This window comes from Diaporthe amygdali (genome assembly GCF_026229845.1).
Source record: "Diaporthe amygdali strain CAA958 chromosome Unknown NODE_68_length_54002_cov_60_158183, whole genome shotgun sequence".
In the NCBI taxonomy this organism is placed as follows: Eukaryota; Fungi; Ascomycota; class Sordariomycetes; order Diaporthales; family Diaporthaceae; genus Diaporthe; species Diaporthe amygdali.
In genome coordinates, this window is record NW_026517088.1 from 8,015 (window position 1) to 28,104 (window position 20,090).

Below are 20,090 nucleotides of genomic sequence, written 5' to 3' on the forward strand. Positions count from 1 at the left end.
AGCACTTATAAATTACATTTTAAGGGCTTACTCTTTGCTAAAGCAAACTTAGCTAGAATAATAACGCTTTTATTTATACTTTACTACTCGCTACATAATCTATAGTGCTTTACATATGTTGAATGTTGATAACCCTCCTCCTAGTCAGGTCAATAACAGTGTCTCTCTATGATGCCCGACACCTAGCTTTGAGTGTCTCCCAACTAGGACATACCCTTGTACCTGAATGATTCTAGTCGGTCGATAGGTTCTGAGTAAGAACTGAACAAGAAGGCGGGTATGAAGCGATTCATTGATAGTGGCTCGCTTCTTCATCCATAGAGTAAAAGTCAAGGACAAACAAACAGGTGACAATACTGACTGAGAGCTTGTTTCAAACCAATAAGCTGGAATGTAATCCTATTTCAAAACGGCTATTCACTTATCAATACTTTGCTGTGGCCTATTGGATTTAATCGACACTTGTCTCGGATCGCTCAGTCAACTGGAGGATGTGATGGGACTAGTCAACCAATAAATGTTATGAGCAAGCTGGCAATCTGGCATATGAAGCAGCTCACCGAACACAGAAAATTGATTATGCACCTTCGTGGGTACTGAATGTGCCTCTCTGGAGGGGTCGGCGTCGGCAGGGGTTTGCCGTGGTCCAGGGTAGCATTAGGAAGTGCGGACTAGCGCAAGGGAATACTACGTTTTATTTATCGTCTCACCCTTCAGTGCGTCCTACTCGGGCTCTCAAGCACTTGCAACAATCACCCCTTTCGGAACCAATGACGACGCCTGGCTCCCAGAGCTCTCATGCCTCGTCTGGCGGGTCTAGAAACTCGTCGGCGCGCCAGTCTTCGTGAGTTACACAGCGAGCGCGCCTCTTCAGTTGCGACATGACATCACAAGAGACGGCTAAGAGAAGAAGACTGACCATCTATCAGGGGAGACACCATACCGGATGCGCTATCTGTGGAAGAGTATGGACGCATGTTCAACGCATATCGCGAAGGCAGTGAGTTTTGCCGCCGTAGGTCCCAACCGATCACGACACAGTCGTAGCTGATAACAGCCCGTCGCCGTGTTAGAATATCTGTTGCCTAACGATGGGGTATGGATCTCGATCTCGTCTTCGGTCCAGCATGTGCGGCTGATTACTGACGTGATCGCAGGATGAACAAGATCGTCTCGGTATGTATTCATGAATGAGACACACATCCACGCACCCACAGAGGCTGAGCCTGAGCACCCCAGACCTGCAGCACCACATGTGGCGCCTGCTCCTCCGCGGCAGGCTGTCGATAGCACCCATAGGTGAGCCCGCCAGTGTCCTCGACATCGGCACAGGCACGGGGATATGGGCCATCCAATTCGCGAAGCAACACCCCGGCGCGGACGTCGTCGGGACGGACCTGAGCCTGATCCAGCCCACGGACAACGTGCCCCCGAACTGCCGGTTCGAGCGCGAGGACAGCGAGGAGGACTGGGTGCACGACGTCCCGTTCGACTACATCCACTGGCGCCTCATGTGCACGTGTTTTTCCGACATCAAAGGCATGATGGCCAAGGTGTACGGCAACCTGAAGCCAGGCGGGTGGGCCGAGTTCCACGACGTCGCTTGGGAGCTCGTCGGCGCCGACGACGAGGCCTCAGCGGTCCTCGACGGCTCGGCGCTGGCGAAGTTTTTCCGGTATGCCGTTGCAGGAGGGACCGCATTCGGTCGCGATTTTGAGGCCGGTCGCAAGTACAAGGAGTGGATGGTCGAAGCGGGCTTCGAGGGCGTGGTGGAGAGGCAGGTCCTCGCGCCTGTGAACGCCTGGCCGCTGGACCCCGTCGACAGGACCATCGGGAACTGGTTCTGCGTCGACGTCCACAGGGTGCTAGATGGGACCACAAAACTGCTCGAGGCCGGCGGCCTGCCGCTCGCTGAGATTCCTAGCTTCCTAGATGATGTGCGTGAGAGTATTACGTCGAGGGAGATGAGGGTGTATTGTCCCCGTAAGTGGTCACACAATCAAAGCTCCCCAACAACCACCCGTCTTCACATTCTGCGGTGCTTTCATTTACTTATTTTGTTGGACCATCAGATTATATCGTCTATGGTCGGCGGCCAGCCGGCCCAAGCCAGGCCGCATCAACTGCATCTGCCGCGTGATTGAAACGGCCCGGCCGGGCCATCGTCCTCAGCGACCTGGCGCCCCAGACGCTTGCTGCGCCGCATCCCTCACAACTTGCTGCAATGCGCAACACACGATACAGACACGGTTTTGGAAGGTATCTCACAGCCAATCCAAGCCTGCTCATTCCATAATTTGGGCTTTTTAGCCTTCTCCGGTCAAACAAACCGTCCCGGCCAGTCTGCCCCCAAAGAAGGTCCTGTGTGCATAAGATGAAATAGAAAGCCCAGGGTTCCAAACCTCGGTTCCTTAATGACCACTATGATAATTCAAGACGACCCATACCACAACTGATCCTGCTGTCCGAAATCCAGTCTCCTGAAGATCAGCGTTCCTCTTGCTGGAGCATCAGAAATTACCCATAGGGACCGCGATACGCGAATCAACAAACAAGCTCTCACTCACTCTTCCACAAACACAAGACGCTCTTCCTAAAGAGCGCACCGCAGTAAAAATGGGCAACAGTTCCTCCCGGCCGTTCAACCCAAGAAACCCACCGGAGATCTACCACGACCTCGTGAGTCCCCCCCCCCCCTTCCCCGGGCTCTTCTCTTTCCCAAATGAGGGCAGGCTCGCCTGACGCCAGCAAAACCACAGGGCTACGGCGCCATCCTTGCGCAGCCGATGGTAGCCCCCGCAGAGGCACCAAGGCCCAAGGGGCGCAGGACAATGTCCTTTGCCCGCAGGTCGACGGCGGTAAGCAGCCGCAGGGTGATCGGTGGCTATCCGAAGAACTACCACTGGTGATCTTCACTCGACAGCTTCTGGGCGGCTGACAGAAGCGAATGGTGGCAGCTGGTGTCATTTCTGCGGGTTAAGGAGGGAGAGTGCTTGCCATGCAAGTCATATATCGTCCAGCTTGAGACGAAGGACTCTATGGGAGGAAAGCATGAAACCATCGCATCATGTGGTCAGAGCCCAAAGGGCAGAACCGGTTGACCAAGGCCATGTTTATACATGTATATATGTAATGATTGCCAAATTATGAGTTTTACTAGGACAAGTATCTCACTCACTCACTCACTCACTCACTCTGCTCAGCCAGCTGGCGGATATTTCCTACATGACGCTCGGAGGACCAATTGAATTACAATTCTATCTGAAAAGACTGCTCAGAGGGGGTATCATTACTGCCAGATCTATGCCGAATACAAAAAGGACAGGACAGGGGCAATGCCATATTACATGTTGCAACCACAGTGCCTTTCACCATCGATCCAGGCCGTTCTATAACCCGGTAGTATATCGTTCTTGACCTCTCACTTCCCCTTGCCCTTGCCCTTCCTATGATGGCCAGGATTAGTCAACCACAGCCCCTTGGCGCTGCTCCACACGCTGTCGGACACGCGCGGCGGGATCTTGCGACCCCTTAGGCGCTGGTCGACGAGCCACGTGCCCACGACGAACTCGGCCTTGCTCAGAGCGGCGCGCACCCGCACGCCGCCCTCCTGCCCGTTCCCGTACACCAGGTCCCAGACCTCGGCCAGCTCCGCGGCGGGCAGCCGGCTGCGGCCCCAGATGTCGCGCACCACCACGCTGGCCACGTGCTCCGAGAGCTCCTCGTGGCTCTGGTCGCGCACCGTGGGCCCCCTGTGGCGGTGCGACTGCGGGTGCTCCGGGTCCGAGCACGCCTGCGCCGCCGACACGAGGAACAGCCCTCGGTTGCTCGCCCACACGGCCTCGTAGCGCTTCCTCTCACGCTCCGTGATCTCCTCGCGCCACCTGCGCCGGGATCCTTCGTGGTGTGTGTGTTTCTTGCTGTTGATGAGGCCTTTCTTGTGGTGGGGTCTTCGGGCATCTTCGTCGTCTGACTTGGGCCGCTGATCACGCAGGGTTTTCTTCAAGTGGTGCGGTGAGGTCGCCCGGCTGGCTGCTTTCTTCGTGCCTCCTATGCGGCGTGACGCTGGCACTGGTGGCGGCGTGCGGGTGCCTATCGCAGAGACAGGCGTGTGTCTTGCTGACGCAAGAGAGCCTGCCATCATAGCATCGGATAGTGAGTCTATAGGAAGTTGGGACGAGCCGGTCAAGTTTTGACGGATTGGAAAAGCTGGGGTGACCGGTCGGGCTGAAGCGGAACGTGGTGGTAAGGCTCTGGGTGTCAATGTACGAGAGGCAGGATCGAAGACAGGCGGTGAGTCCGCACGGGTGGGCGTCGAAGATGCTGAGACAAAGGTATCATTAGATGACATAGAATCACCAGTCAAAGGCCTAGCCCCCGCCGTGTCTTCAGGCGACGTTGGCTTGGACATATCCTGGCCATCGGTGCTAGGTGCGATGGAAAGCCTTTGCATATTCTGCCTCTTCTTCGGCGCCGGTGGTTTGGCTCTGGCCGGTGGAGCGGAAGACCGGGCTGGTAGGGTCGGAGGTTGTGGTTCTGGTTCCACCTTATCTTCTACACTTGGACGGGCCATTGTGCTAGAGCCTTTGGCTTCGCTTTTATCCGAGTTTCTCGGTTTGGGGGGCTTTGGTTTAGCTTTCCTCTCTTCCAGACTTGTGACGTTGGGCTTCTCTGTCACTCCAGTTGAAGATGCCGGAGCCTCAAACTCCAGCCTGGGCTTCGTGTCAGGCCTTCTAGGTTTCGGGGACACAATCTCAGTCTCGGCTCTCCTGACGACCGGCGGAGGCGGAGTCTCGTCCCTGGGTTTCGTCTTGACCTTGGGCTTAGGCTTCGTCTTCGGCACAGGTTTCCGTCGCGGCTTGATATTCTCCACGTCCAGGTCCTCGCTATCCTTGTTGCCATCATCGAGCTTCACATCCGGAAGAGGCCATCCCTTTGACTTGTTGACACGGGGCCGGCCAGGACTGTCCTTGACAGGGTCTACATCCTGGTCCCCCTTGAGCTCGAACATTGAGATCAGCGAGTTCGTAGGAGGCAGGTGCGCTGTATCAGGGAGGCCGTCCGAGCTTGTGGTTGAGAGGCTCACCGCCGGGCTGCCCGTCCGGACAGTGGGTTTCCTCCGGATAGGTGCCGGCTCCCCAAGACGTGATCTCCCCGTGGCTGTCCTCTCGTCACCGCCGCCCTGCCTGGCCGGGCTGGAGCCAGGACTAACGCTCCTGCTCGCTGCAAGCGTGGCAGCTATAAAGCTCGTAGACTTTGGATCCGCGGTCGCACCCGTCGCCCTGCCACCAGGCGGCAGCAGGTACGGGCTCTTTGACTGTTCGGAGCCGGGGGAGCCGAGGAACAGTGCTAAACGTTCCCTCTCCTGCTCAGTGGCCTGTGCTATGTCGCTGTCTGGCAAGATACTGCTGTTGCCAGTCGTCTGCCTGCTGATCCTCCCATTTCCAGCCCCCGTGCCTTGCCTACTGAGCGGGTTGCCCTGTCGACTGCTGACACTGCCTGTCGGAGATCGTATCCTCGAGGCCGACGTAGCCGCCACGAGCGCGCCGCCGTCCTGCGGCATTAAGAACGCTGGATCATTCAAGCTGGGCGTCAAGCTCTCCCTCCGTGTATTCCTGGCTTGCTGTTGCTGCTTGGAGAAGGCGAGGGACGCACCGCGCAAGGCTGCCTCCTGGGGCGTAAGCTTGTGTGGGCCGGCATGGTCGTTCGAGTTGACAGGACGGAGGTTCGAGCGGTGGCTTTGAGGTGTGCTCGAGGCATGCATGGCCTTTTGTAGGCAGGGACTAGGTAGACTCGGGAGGGCGAGGGGGAATCGTTGGCATATGTGGCTGCACGATGGATTACTCGGGACTTAGAGGTCGCATTTCGAGGGATAAGGCGAGTCGGATGGGTGCTAGGATAGCTGTTGGAGCTTTCGAAAATGACCTGAAGCTCGGTTCACGTCGACGAGTCACGCTGTGTTGGTGCCACGCAGGGCTGAGGGGCCGTGTCGAGGGATGTACAGGCCAATGTTGTGATGATTCAGGAGGTCGGTAGCAGCGGCCAGTGTGGCCAGGCGGTTGTGTTGTGACGAAATAGGGGATCTGATGTAATCGCGAAGGCTGTCCGACGCCGCTGATCCACCTGCAAGGGCGCTGAAAGTTCCCGAGGTAACGCTGAAGCTGCAACCCTGCCGATCCCCCAAACTCTGGAATGCCATGGTTTGTTTTTAGAACAGAGCCTCAGCCAGGATGGTCTCGCTCACTCAATCCAACCCAACCCAACCCAAGCAAGCTTCGGACATTCACTATTGCCTAGGTGATTATTTTGAAGACACTTGATACGAGTTCATGGAATAGCAATTCTCTGTTGATTTCTGATACAGCCAGCCATAAACGCATACAGTCAGTCAGTCGTCATCATTGATCGGGGCAGAGCAGCTAGCTACCATCAAGTCAGACTCTCATATCGTCCGTCTCAGTGTTTCCAGAATGAACAGAACGGAAAACAAACACAAAGCCTTGAACGCCGGTATCGACCTGACTCCAGAGTCTCAGATTTCACGAGTCTTCCATCCGTTTCCTACCCTTGCCCTCCCCTTCCATTTCCCAGCCCACGAGAACCCCATCCATCCATGGTTGGGTATCAACTATGTCTCCCCACCCCCGCCCTCCAGGAATTGCCCACAGTTAGAATCGAAAGCCCTTGAACAGGAAGGACTGGAATATGAACGACGCGGCCGGCCGGCCGAGCCTCTCGAGTTTTACAAAAAACCTTGCGGCATACTCTCTCAAGAGTCGTATAAGTAGGGTCGAGAACCGATCGGGTACAAAAAGAGAAAACACCCGGTAGCAGTGAGAGTGTCGATCACGGCGAACGACGGACACGCTTCACTCCTTAGAAAACATCCTCGTCCGTCCAGCCGGAGCTCCCAGAGTAGACGCGTCTGTCGTCGCCATCTACAATCACATGCGCCTGTTGGAGCGCAGGCGGGATTCCTCGCGGGCGCTTTGCCTGCTGGCTTGCGTTGAACTTGCTCGGTGGCCCCATGCTATAGTCGGTCCTCCCCGCGCGTATCTTGGCGTAATACGAACTCGGGACGTCCTCTTCCGGCTCTGATGTGTCGTCGTACGTCTCCCAGTTTTCCGACCCCGTCACTACAGTCCCGTTCGAGTCACTAGATTGGTTCGAGATCTGGCGGATCGCGGGGCGTTGGGCTTGGGAGTACGACTGCGCGAAGCGCTCGTACGGGGGACCGCTGTCATGATTGCGGAGCGAGGCCTTGCCAGGAAAGTCGCGAAAATCGTGGTGCGAGATAGGTCGCTCATACTCTGCACTGTGCTGCTTCGGACGATCGTCGTACACGTCCTCAGGCTCGATGTGCCGGATGACGCCTGATCCTCGGTCGGAGGACTGGTAGTGATTGACAGGCGCCTCCATCTCCGGAACCGAGACAAGGTCTCTCATCTTTGGCGGCGGAGCACGCATCACGGGAACCGTACCGCGCCTCACAAGGTCGGCCTTTTCCGGCTCTTGCCTCAGTTTGTCAGGGGAATTGTTGACGTGCTTCAAGTTGGACAGCGGAGCACGGGCTGGGATTCGGGTCGGGCTGCCCTTCCCGTTTATGCTCGTCTGGGGCCCCAGTGGCTTGGACCACTTGGTGGGAAGGGAATTGAACTTCTCAGTCGGTGTCTTAGCCCCAGCCCGACTAGGCGCCTGCGAGCGGTTGGTACCAACAGCACTGTTGGACCTGCTGACGGGTGGTGCCGACTTGGCTGGGCTAGTTGATCTCGATGGCATCGAAGTGTTTGCTGGGGTTCTCGATCGGGGCCCCGGGGTTGCCCTATTGGCGCTGTCGTTTTCAATATTGTCCAGGTACCTTTCACCGTGTACGAAGAATGGCCGACCCCACTCATCTTCCCACTGCTCCAGAGCCTTTCGCAAATCAGCTGTCACCTTTGGCAGTTCCTTTGCAATTCTCTTCCTCATCTTCTCCTCCCGCAGCAGCTTCCCGGGGTCTCGCTTCTCGCCCTTCTGTGGCTTCATCATCAGTCGAGAGGCGTCCTGGCTTGCAGCAGCTAGTTCATCTCGCTCAGAAATCAGGGTGCGGTGTCTCTCCATAAGAGCCAACATCGGGGCCCGTTGTTCCTTGAGAGTCTCCAGTCTTGCGATCTCGCTCTCATGGGCCTCGAGGAGCGCGTCGCTATACACGTCAGAGAAGGCCGGGGTGAACTCGAGCATCTCGTCCTCGGACATATACAAAGCATCCCATAGCTCCTGAAGTTTGCAGCGGGCGTCCTCGACAAAGAGGTGGAGGTTCTGTCGCTTGAGTTCGTTCAGCCGGGCCAGCTCATCGTCGAATTCATTGATCTGTCGAATACCACAGCCACGATTGGCATTCAAGAAGGCCTTGCGCTCCGCCTCGTCAACGCCGAGCTTTTCCCACAGGGCCTCGACGGCATCCTTGAGATCACGCAGACGCTGCTCCCTGTTCTGCTTCTCATTGTCGAGCTTGTCTAGTCTGGCGCGGAGTCGCGCAATATCCTCCTCGTGCAGACCGAGTTGCTCGGGGGCGTCGCGGTAGTACTTAACGATGGCGCCATCTGTTTGGGCCTGTGGGGTACCGAGCTCAGCCCATAGCTGAATGATGTTCTCCGAGAGGGACTGGACCGTTGAGATTCGCTTAGTATACTCTTCGTAGACCCTGGTGAACTCATTGTCGAGCTTGTCGACGTAAGAAGGAGACAGATCGAAGTTAGGCGGGATGGACTGGTTGGGTCCGGTGGGTGGGAGCGCAAGCTTAACAAAGCTGGGTTCGAGATGTGACGAGTAAGACTCGAGCGCCTGGACAAGTTCTACGGGATGTCAGTCTCATATATAAAGATGGTGGACTGAGCGTCGGGAGTGGCGGCGGTACGTACTCTTCACCTGGGCGAAACGCTCCTTGTGCACCCTGCTAACCTGGGCATGTTTCTCCTTCAATGCCTGAATACATCTGGTCAAAGGGTAGGAGATTTCCAGACCATCATCCTGGCCTTGGGAACCACCGCGGGGCTTGGGATCCTCAAGTGAGGCTTCCATCTGGCGGATGGTGGTGATCATGTTCTGGGCCTCTGAGATGATCTGTTTCTTCTCCTGCGTCACAAGGCGCACCTGATTGTTCAGGGTCTCGGACAGGGCCGCGAACAGCTGCATGTGTGGATATTTCAGTCAGTCTACCAGGTTACCAAGCACGGCACGAAGACCAATTGGACTGATTGACGATCTTTCACATACCTCTGCCTCTCTAGAATCGCGGTCATGGCTGGGGACGCCGATCTCGTCGAACAGGCCGTGTAATTGACCAATGATGGTGTTGACCTGCTGGGAAAGGTAGCTGGGGTCCATGGCGGCAGCGATTGACTGAGGTTGACGTGAAGCAGAGGGACAAGCGAGTGGTGAGGTGCGGCACGAAAGTGGGCCAGCGGCCTGCAGCGCAGTTTGAACCAAGCTTCAAGGTTGCTGTGTTGTGAGTATTAAGTTGGATTGGATCGGATGGGATCACTTGAGTTGTGGCCTTGGATGCGGCCACCGTTTTACGACAGACGAAGGCAAGATGGAAGAGGAATGGATGGATTGATTGTTGACAGCTGAGAGCACGCGCGCTGTGCGATGCGAAGCGAAGCGAAGCAATGCAGTGCGATGCAATGCGATGCGATGCTCCGCCTGTCAGAGGCAGTGGGCGGAAGCCGTGTGTTTGCTTGCGTATCACAACAGATACAAGTTCAGGACCCTCACAGCTCGGCTGGGATGATTGTGACAGCAGCAATGCATCTCATGAAAATTAATGAAAATGTGAAAATGAGAGACGACGCTGGGCTGTGCAAGACTGGCCTGGGTCTGGTCTGGTCTGGTCTGGTCGGGTTGGGGTGGGTGAGTGACTGAGTGACAGAATAACTGAGTGATTGACAGGAAATAGCGACGACGACGACGGCCTTGTTCTCGTCTTCTTGGGGCGAGCTGGGGTTTGAGATCGAGCCTGGGGGTCGGGCTGAGTGAGGATGGAAATTAGGCGGCGCAGTTCTGGCTTTCGCTCCTGCGGGTGCTCCTGCGTGCAGGCAGGTTTTACAAGCGAGGGCGGTTGTTGGGTTTTGGCGCTCGACCTGTCCCAGGTCTCCCAGGTCCCGCCAAGATGGTTTCCAGGGCAACGGCCCCAGTCCGCAGGAACCATGCCACTGCATGCCCATCCCACAAGCAAGCAATTGGGGCCCACCGGTGCCCACCTGCTTCGCGCCCGTCGCCCCACTCCTGATATAGGGATGCATATGCCTGTGCGCGCCAGGAAGGCTGACCCCGCTACCAGCCTCCCAGCCTCCCCCAATGGCTCGACATGCTCGACTACTCGACCAACGACGGATTGACTTTGGGGCTACTTTCCAAGCTTCCAAGCTTCGTCTCGAACCAGGACAGCAGATGCAGTGCCGTGGCCAATGGGCTAACTTCCAACGTTCCAAGGTTCCAAGGTTTACTGGGTTTCTGAGGCTCCGCCCTCCTCACCCCAACTTGCCCCAGCACCATTCTCCGCCTGATGTTGACGTGCATCGCGCATCTTGGATGCTACCCTGGCATGTCTGGGTACCACGGCACGCAACAGCAAACTCTCTGCTCACAGTCCCAATGCTCTGGTTCTCGTCCCTCACTCGCTCACTCGCTCACTCGCTCTCTGCAGACTGAGTGACTGTCTCACTGTCTTATCATTTGTGACGATCAAGCTCAGCCCGAGGAACGCCAACGCCCCAACAGAAGGAAAGGAGATGGTTAAACTCACCAATCATGATAAGTGCCGATCACAGTCCTAATGCACGTGTCTGGACTATGTATGTACGCAAACACACGCCAGGCGGCAAAATAACCCGTCGTTTCACAATGGGCGCTGGACACCTGCTCGTGTCTGCAGAACTAACGGACTACGTTGCCCCGACCACCAACCACCGCACAACCGCACCACCGCCTCGGCTCTGCCTCGATGCTACCTCGACTACCGAAAAGAAACCCAACGAAAGAAAGAATCTACCCTGGCATCACATCATTCATCTACCTGCAGTCATCTTGCAGTCACCCTGCAGGAAGCCACCGGGCACAGACGTCCAATTGTGTCGCAGAAACGCTTTGTTTTTGCACGACGCCCCCTCTTACATCTCCCTCCTTGCCCCTGCCGCTCTTCGCGTGCAAAAAGTAAGCCCTAGAGTAAACAAAAAAAGTTCCACGCACGGCTTCCCAGCCAGCCAACATCATCTCGCAGAACGACGCAGTCTTGAGAGGTCAGCTGAGCTTGGCTCATCTAGAAAATGTGAGACAGGACCTAGACTATACAGCAATATCTATGGGTCCTCCGCGCATGATAGGAAGAGGGGCCGCGGACACTGTTTTTCCAGTCGACCGCGTCGATCTTTCAAATCCCCACAGAATACAAAACTCCTGAGAACCTTGCCTGCGAGACTTGGTGTGTAGCACGACATTGTGTCAACAAATTCAGGCTCTATCCAGTCGCGTGTTGCACGGCACCATACGTCCGGAAGCAGAAACATGCGCTGTCTTGCCCGGCAGCTTGGTGAGGTCATGCCCGCAGGAACTGAGCATAGCCCATGCAACTGCAGTTATATGCTGTCCATCGACATCTTAAAGCCTGGTTCATGAGAACAAAGCTCAGTGCTCGCCCTTTTACGTGTACACGGCATTAATCATGCCACTAGAGGTCTTGACTTGCCTCGCCAGTTGTGACTTTGGTTCCCTCTGCCACAGCGGGGTCCTGAAGGACGTGCTCTGGACATTAGAAGAAGCAGCGCTGGCCCCTCTCTTCGTATGTCATGCGTCAAGAACTGGGCTAGTGGCTCCCGAAAGTGGAGCAGGCATCGTCATACTCAGATAGGAAATAGTGGCACGTCTGCAGAAGGATCAAGCACGATAGTCTATAATTAGTCCCCCTTGTTCTGGAGGCTATCTCCGCGCAGACGTCCTCTGCGAGAGCATAGGGTATTCGTTATTCTTGACAAGGTTCCTCGCTACCAACACACTATAGTGCTCTACCCACCTGTAATGTAATCCTCATATTGCCTCTAATAAATTTCTAGCCATACCGAAGGCATTTTTTAAATGTGCCGCAATATTGAACGGCCATGCATTTAGGTCATCCATACCAAATCTGCAAGGCATGGACTTCACTACTAGACTACACCAACTTTCCAGTCAAATTCATTTCACGCTTTGCTTTCAAACGGATCCTCAGTCATATTCATTGGCCGTAAAGCATCAACAGTGCCGTTTTTCAATGTCCTACTACCTCTTTTCTTTTTCCTCGTTTCTTTAAAATAAAAAACTCAAGTTTGTCTCACTTGTGCGATAACCCGCATTGTAGTTGCGAGACGAACTCTCCATCGCTCAATTCTGGCTAAGTGAATGGCGTGAAAGAAAATCAGCATCGGTGTAAGGGATACTGAGCACAAAGTACTGCTCTAAAGACAATCCAAAGAAATCTAGGCCGATGGACAATTGACTTGTTTTTTATCCCACTGCATTACCCCCAAAAAAGGCATTTCGACGAGGCCATCGGCTTCTATTCGAAATGCTCAAGCCCCAGGGCCCAAGCCTCCAATGCAGAAGCCACTGCGTCTGAAATACAGCTCTCAGTCCATCTAGCCCTTTCGGCCCTCCTTGCTGCACACAGCCTCCGACTAAACCTCTTTCCTATGCGCTCAGGAAAAGTTCGCTCTAGCGTTCTCGATTACAGTTTTCAATATCACTGAGTACATGAAGTCGACAAATATGACATAGACCCCTAACTTTGCAACTTGTTAGACATACAAACCCGCTTTGCTGAAATCGCCAAGCAGGATATTACACGTACTCGTCATTTGGAAGAGGCCAGGGGGAGGGAGCAGCATCGACGGTTTGCGCAGGATACTGTCCCCGGCGAGTCAACAAATATGTTCGTTCATTTTCGTCTATACCTGTAGTAAGGCGAGAGGATGGCGTACTCAAGACGCGTGGTAGCCGGGAGATCGAGACACATTACACGGAAAGATCCTTTATAAATTTCGGTGTTTACTAAAATGAACATTATCGATTCCCACCTATTTCAGCTTTCGTGCCTAGTTCGCAGCCATACTTGGCCCCTTAACATGACCACGTTATCGACAGCGCCGACTACAGGCCCAGTCTCAGTCTCGCCGTGATGATGCTTACGACGATAAACTCGGCCTTCCATCAGCACATATGTGGCTGCTGATATTGACGGCCCTGAGCCTTGCATCGCAGTGTCTCAGACTTGATCTGGGGATGACCGAGGTCAGCTCAGAGGTGCAATGGCCGAACGATAGCGCTTGTCCTTAATGCATCTCAGTTAGCTGACTTGAGAACGTATCGGCTCGTTGGTCTACGCCACAAGACAATAAATTGAGAGCTTGTACGCATATGGGAACGAACCCACCTATTGTTCTTGTCTATCGGTGCCTCCTCGACTTCGTATGTGCGTCCTTCCATGTTTGATAATTAAATAACCATTTTTTGACTACAGATCACTTCCTGATACTGGTACTGATAAGATTTGGCAGCACGCTTGGAAGAATTTCACAGAAACTCGGAACACAGGATAGTCCTCCTGCTTACCCTTTATTATATCCGCCACAGGGACTCGGGGAGGCCCCTTGCTTCACCGCCATAGTACAGGTAGAGCCAAACTGCTTCTCATCTTCAACCACGCTAGAAGCATCGGAGTCGTATAACGTGTGCATCCTGTCTTGATCACACGGACGCGGCACCTAGCCCATCCTGAGAACATCAGGCTTGTAGCCCACTTTCTGAACCCACTCGGAGCTCAAGAAGGCTCGTCGACGCACACGACCAAAGCCATACTGCACCAAACGGTCGAAGCGGTTAATTGATACTTGGCAGGAGTAGGGTGCTCCTCGAGCAGAAGGAATAGTCACGGTGACGGCAGTAACGCTTAACCAGAGTGCCGCCAGCCTGAGTGTGCTCGTTGGTCACTGGCCCCTGCTGCTCTTCACCATGACACGGCTGGGTACACAGACACTCTGCCAGCGATGACGACAGAGTCATCAAGAGATGCGGCAAATTCAACGTGTGTTGTGAATACTTGTCTTCAAGCCTCAAAATGTCGCGTGAATCATATCGAGATTGCGTCCCAGCTGGGTTCGTAATGAGCTACTTGAAGATGGCTCCAAGACGTGAGTATTAACTACCTAGGTGTACTATCCAAATTCAACAAAAGACAAGCTAGAACGCGCACGGGACTTGAGATGATGGTTTCTGAGCACGATTATTAGACGAAACATTTCCTTTGAACGGAGAAATTTTAAGCATAACAGAGTCATGGCCGAGAGCCAAAACCAAACTCAATACGATTTGACTTTCCGATACTGTAAAAGTAGGGTTCCCAAAAGGAAATTACAGCTTACATCAAAACTTTCTCGAAAAAGTAAAAGCACTCCCAGCTTTCGCAGCTGTGACGAAAGCTTGCTGCCCTCCAGCCCGTCACGAGGTCCTCAGCGATTGATTGAAACAAGATGAGACCGATGCCAGCCCAGGCTCAGATGGGGTGGGGATCGATTTTCATATTCAGTCACAGAAGAGAGGCAACCCGGCAAAGAGAGGGAAAAGGTCCCAAGTGCAGTACAAGGTGTGCGTACACACTGATAGAAGAGGGGCGGGTGTAAGCGATCAGCTGCACTGAGCTGTATGCTGCTGCAGCTTTTTGCGGCGACAACTTCACGTATAATATTGGACATACAGAGTCACGACACACATGCAGAGTTCAAGAGGCATCATTTTTGAGACAGATTGATTCATTCCATTCGTTCCAGATGTAGCGGCTACCACTGCAAAATATCTGACTCTCTGATCACACACTCGTGCCATATTAAGCACTACAGCCCACATGTACAAGGAACGTGCCAATGTCTGTCGCAGTCCGAGACGCACCCCAGTTGGGGACGAGACACACAAGATTTCGTCGAGAAGATAAAGAAAGCTTTCATGAATAGTAAATATGTACACACACCCAGAAAGAACGCGCTGGGTATACGCAGAGAGGTCGCTGTTGTCCTGCGACAAAGATGCGCGGGGTGTTATCGGTTCGCGGTGGTAATGACTGATGAAGGCATGGAGGGTCTACCAGCTGAAGGCCTCTTCGCAGAAGTCTATGGTGCCGTTGTACTGGCGGTTCCGCACGGCTAATCGCACCTCGTCGCTCAGCGCGCCGGGTCCGCAGACAGTGACACCCATGGCGCCGACCTGGTTCTCCATCTCCGCGCCGATCAAGTGCTCGATGTTGGGACGGCCCGGGAACATCTGCACGGTCGCGCTGGGGGAGTGGATCTCCTTGGTGGAGCGAGGACGGGATACAAAGAGCATAATGCGCAGGCACTCACGGCGGCGCTCCATGGCCAAGATCTCGGTCATCCATGGGCGGATCCACTCCAGGTGCTCGGGGCTCTGGATGATCCAGACAAGCACGATCTTCCTAGCCGCAACTGTGCCATTGTTGTAACCGGCGACCAGGTCGCGCACGTGCGGCACAGCCTGGGTGATGCCGACTCCACCTGCGAAAAGCATGGCTGTGCCGTACGACTGCAGCTTGTGGTCGCCGCCATAAGGGCCTTCCACAAAACACGACGTCACCATTCTGCCATCAGGGCATGCGGCTGCCTTCTTGTACAGAGAGCCAGTAGCGCCTGTTCGACCTCGGATGATGAAGGACATGCTGGTCTTGCGCATTGAGAGGATATCGTTTCGGTCCATAGGCAGCTTCTCGCCATCATACGAGTCTGTCTCCTCGCTCCAAGCGACGGAGAAAGGGTGCGACTGCCAGAAGCTGACGCTAGGGAAGTACAGGTACGCATGCTGCCCAGGGGCGAAGGCCCAAGGTCGTGCCATATTGACAGTAACGCGGACAGCATTGCCGGGCAGGGCCTCGACGAGAGTCTTGGTGCCGCCTGACCCAATGTTGGCGTACGCGAGGCGAATCAGACGAGCAGCACGGTCGAAGGACCAAAGAGCGACAACAGCGTACAGGTACTTGAGCTGGGGCAAGTCCTTGATCTGGAGGTGGTACCATACGCCGACGATGGCAACAGCGGCAGCGGCGATGTGGAGAATCTTGAACGTCTCGTAGAAGGCGTGCCTCGAAACACTGCACGCCTGGATGAAGATGAACACAAAGGCGATTGTGCCGATGAGACCGAACATCAGGAAGGGACTCTTCACTGTGATGCCTATGACCACGGAGAAGGGCTTCCCTTTGGAGGCCATCCAACAAATGGTGTGAGCCAGCGCTTCGAGAACCACGATACGGCCCAGCCATCGGTGCAGCAGGTTGAAGGTGTCGAAAGACATGCCCAGCCACGAAAGCAGAGGGTTGTTGCGCGCAGCCATAAGCCAGAGAGGAATCATGTTGACAACGGCCAGAACGCCGGTTCGGTAGAGGAACATCTTCGTCCAGCTCTCGAAGTTGCCCTGAAATGAGATGTCGACGCAGCAGAAGGCCACGTTGGTGGCGAAATATCCAAGCAGACCGAAGAGCTGAAGCCGAGTGGGAAGGGTGCCCATGTTGATGGCGGAGCTGATCTGGAACTCGCGATTGTGTCTCTTGTGCAGAACGGGGGCATACTGCAAGGACCTCTTGAAGAAGGCATGTCCCCATGACTCCTTGGCGAAGTAGGATTGGGTGCTGTTGTTCAGTGACGAGACTGTCCGGACGTATCTGACGAGTGTGATGTATACTTTGTGGGTGATGACCAAGGCTGCCATGATGGCAAGAATGTAGTAGAGATAGTTGGAGAGCAGCTGGTTTTCAAGGAAGGGGTTGATGGCCTGTGCGGTCTCGCCATCACCGCCTGAGCTGGCACCTTCGGCCATCTTGAACGAGTTGTGGTGAGAGGATGGAAAGAGTTTGGTAGTCCTGGGTGACGGCCTGGTCCCTAGGTCCCTAGGTGGAGGACGGCTTTATCGTCGGCCTCGGCGTGGAATTCGCGAGGAACAGGTGACGTCTTTGGGCCACGAGGGCCAGAAAGATCGAGGCTGTCAAGTTAGAAAGGGCGGATGTCTGATTTCGAGACCAGCACGAAATAGACTGGAATGCAGAGTGAGTCGAATGCTCCGAGGTGGCGGGTCCGGGCGGGTCGCGTCTTGGCGAGGGCTGCCGAGTGTTCGTATGGGACCCGTATGATATAGTGAATGTTGTGGAGGCGTGCTCGTTGCCTCTCCTTTGTTCAATTGAAACTGGCTGTTCTTGATCTCGTTTGGTCCCCCTTGTTGCTGAGTCGAGTCCAACCAATACACTCAAGTCAACACGAGTTTGCTGTCAAAGTGAGAAGAGTTGTCCTTTGACTGTGGCCTGAATCACAAATCCAGTTGCTTCGACCGTTATGTCACTGTGGTGAAGTGAGGTAAGGTGGCGAGTTGAATAAGCAATTCGATGATATTGCTGTGGTGGGAAAAAGGGGGCTGATGAGAAAAAAAGCCGTTGACGAAGTGAAGACTGTGAAAGGAGTGCCTGTGCCCAACAGCTCGATGGAAAAAAGAGGATCGAGAGTATTGAGGGCCGTAAATGAGAAGAGGGAAAGACGAGAGTCAGTCAAGACGTCAAGAGTCGCGGACTGCTGGGTTGAAGTGAAATGAGAAAAGTGTGGTGAAATCTTGGATGGCCTGGGTCCGCATGGCTAGAGAGACAAGAGGGGACGTGACGAGCGGATATATGCCAAGGACGTGGTCGCCGGTCGAAAGTGGAATCCCTGGTGGAGTCCAATCAAGTGGCCTGTCGAAGGGCTGCCGCGATCTACTTGGGACAGCCATCCAGTCCTGGCATGGGAGGGCGAGAGCGACGACTCAGGGGAACCTGGGCAGCCTTGGGAAGCTCCTCAGAAGGATGGCAATGGCTGCGCTGGTAAGGGAAGGGACACGCCAGCGGGGTAGGGAGAGAGGGAGGGATGGAAGGTGGGCTGGCTGACAGGGTGGGTATCTGGTGGTGGTATCTGACAGGGGGCAGGGGCTCGGGGTACGTACCCTGCGCCTTCCCGCTCTGCCCGCCAGCCCGCAACCCGACAGCCAACCAGCCCTGCCCGATACGGTGCCACGAGCCACCGTACCTACATACAATTTTCAATGTGTGTACGTGTACTACGTATACGTACTCCCTCTTAGACCTCCTAGACCACTTAGATATGCGTTTGCGTACTGCAGTGCAGTGGCCCAAAACTTCCCCCGACGCCTCCTGAGACCTGGCAATGATTGGCATGCATGAGTGCTCTGCGTGCTCTGTGTGTGCTCTGTCGCACTGCATACATACATGTTTTACTGCACTCTGGCTTCTGGCTGCACAGTTTGCATTCATTTTTCTCTCTGTGCACATGGATCGGCAGCCCCAGCACACCCCAGTACACCCAAGCACCCAAGCATCCAAGCAAACCTGGGGCTGCGCTGGGCCACGACATCGAAACGTCCACGGGTCTTGGAACCCACAAATCGGCGCGCGCCTACTTTCTGCCGTCTCATCGTCCGCACCTCGCCCTCGCACCTCTTTTTGCATCTGCTTATCTCGCATCTGTCACCTCTGTCCGCACTGCACTCTCTGAGCCCCCGGCCCTGGCCCTGGCTTCCTCGACTGGGGCTCCTCCGAGAGTGACGGACCTGACGGAGTCAACCATCTTGCCTGTGCCCGGTCAGATCTCAACAGAATGGCACTACAGCCACTCATCCAGAAGATCGGCGACCCGACAGATGCATGTGCTTCTTCAGGCCCTCCCATCTTCCATCACCACCTCTCACCTCCCAGCTCCCGCTCAGCTCTCACCGCTCCCTGGAGCTGGAAGTACGGCTGCGGGTGGACAAAGTAACGACAAACGCGGCTCTGTCCTGCATCATTCATCCAAACTTCCGTCGTCGACGCTTTGCCCCCCGCTTGCGACGACTCGCCCATGATTCACGAACTGCTGCGCAAGGGCAATCCCAGGCCGGCCCTGTGCCATGCAGGACGCTATGGCCGAGATCACCGCCAATCACCCTCTCAGCCACGGAGTCCTCCCGTCGTCTGAATAAACATAGCAACAGCAGAACACCCACAAGCCGGCGATGCCTGAGCCCTGGCGTGCCTGGGAGCCGGTGCAGTGCTCGCTTTCTGGCTTCTTCCGTCATGCTGGTCTTACTTTGGTATCTGCACGCCTGGTCGCCAAGCAGGCGAGCAAGCAGGCCCCTGTGCCGATACCCTGAATGCCTGCTGTCAGATGCTTGGTCATCCCAACTCTTTGCATTTTCTTCCTACGCCATGTCCCTTCAGCCTCTGCATGGCCCGGTGACGAATAACAACCACATTTTGCGCAGGTGGCCACGTCCTCCACTGTTGCGAAACTGCCTCGATCTGTTTCGTTGGCGGGGTGGGAAAATTCGACCGATGAGTCGACGCCTCTCATGTCCCTCTCGGCCGGCGAAGTTTGTCGAAGCTTGTCGATTGACAACGGCTCATTGGATGGCAGGCCTCTGCACACGGACATGTGAAACGGGCCAAACAACCTTGCCCCACCACTACTCTGCTCAGGGGCGGCCCACTCACATCACCTCTCACCTCCCGTCCCTGACAGCCTCTCGCGCCGACATCCCTGTTGTATGCCTGTTTGGGCACTGCTACCGCATTTAGGCGCCCTCGATTGGTGGAGTCGCAACTCAGCCCAGCTCGCCACGAGTCCGTGCAATTACACACTGAACTCTGTCAAGACGCTGGCACAGCTGGGCAAAAATATCCCCCTCGTATCTGAGGTATTGACGGAAGAATCAGCAGGTTCAACCGTCATCTTGGAGGACGATCTTGATCACCCACAGGCCTGCGGAGATCCTGACCGTAGTAAACAAGTTCCCCATCAGCGTTTCCGAAATCTGGGGACTGCCTCGGGGCGTTGGCTAGTCCCGAGGGTCAGAGATCCTATAGGGTCCCGAATGCCCACGCAGCTTGGCGAGAACCACACTCTCGGTCTATCCTACTGCCACAGCCAGAGTACCATTACCACCACCTACTAAGTATTCGATCTACCCGAGGGCTGACAGTTCCCTCTGCACATCATGCTCAA

The 20,090-nt window shown here is 55.1% G+C and overlaps 4 protein-coding genes across 4 annotated transcripts; 1 reads left to right on the forward strand and 3 right to left on the reverse strand.

The window, feature by feature from the left end:
• Positions 1–770: 770 nt before the first annotated feature.
• On the forward strand, positions 771–2,909 carry J7T55_001360 (uncharacterized protein; the record flags this gene model as incomplete). Its single annotated transcript, XM_053136184.1, has 8 exons — positions 771–844; positions 930–1,000; positions 1,074–1,096; positions 1,158–1,176; positions 1,240–1,983; positions 2,114–2,259; positions 2,557–2,679; positions 2,760–2,909. 8 exons carry the CDS (start codon positions 771–773, stop codon positions 2,907–2,909), a joined length of 1,350 nt encoding a protein of 449 aa, XP_052986211.1.
• A 512-nt stretch (positions 2,910–3,421) lies between these two features.
• Positions 3,422–5,764, reverse strand: J7T55_001361 (uncharacterized protein; the record flags this gene model as incomplete). Its single annotated transcript, XM_053136185.1, has 1 exon — positions 3,422–5,764. The coding sequence occupies one exon, from the start codon at positions 5,762–5,764 to the stop codon at positions 3,422–3,424; it is 2,343 nt and encodes a 780-aa protein (XP_052986212.1).
• A 1,112-nt stretch (positions 5,765–6,876) lies between these two features.
• On the reverse strand, positions 6,877–9,366 carry J7T55_001362 (uncharacterized protein; the record flags this gene model as incomplete). The annotated part of the gene is made up of 3 exons (XM_053136186.1): positions 6,877–8,834; positions 8,901–9,168; positions 9,256–9,366. 3 exons carry the CDS (start codon positions 9,364–9,366, stop codon positions 6,877–6,879), a joined length of 2,337 nt encoding a protein of 778 aa, XP_052986213.1.
• A 5,778-nt stretch (positions 9,367–15,144) lies between these two features.
• J7T55_001363 (uncharacterized protein) lies at positions 15,145–16,890 on the reverse strand (the record flags this gene model as incomplete). Its single annotated transcript, XM_053136187.1, has 1 exon — positions 15,145–16,890. One exon carries the CDS (start codon positions 16,888–16,890, stop codon positions 15,145–15,147), a length of 1,746 nt encoding a protein of 581 aa, XP_052986214.1.
• Between the last annotated feature and the right edge of the window lie 3,200 nt (positions 16,891–20,090).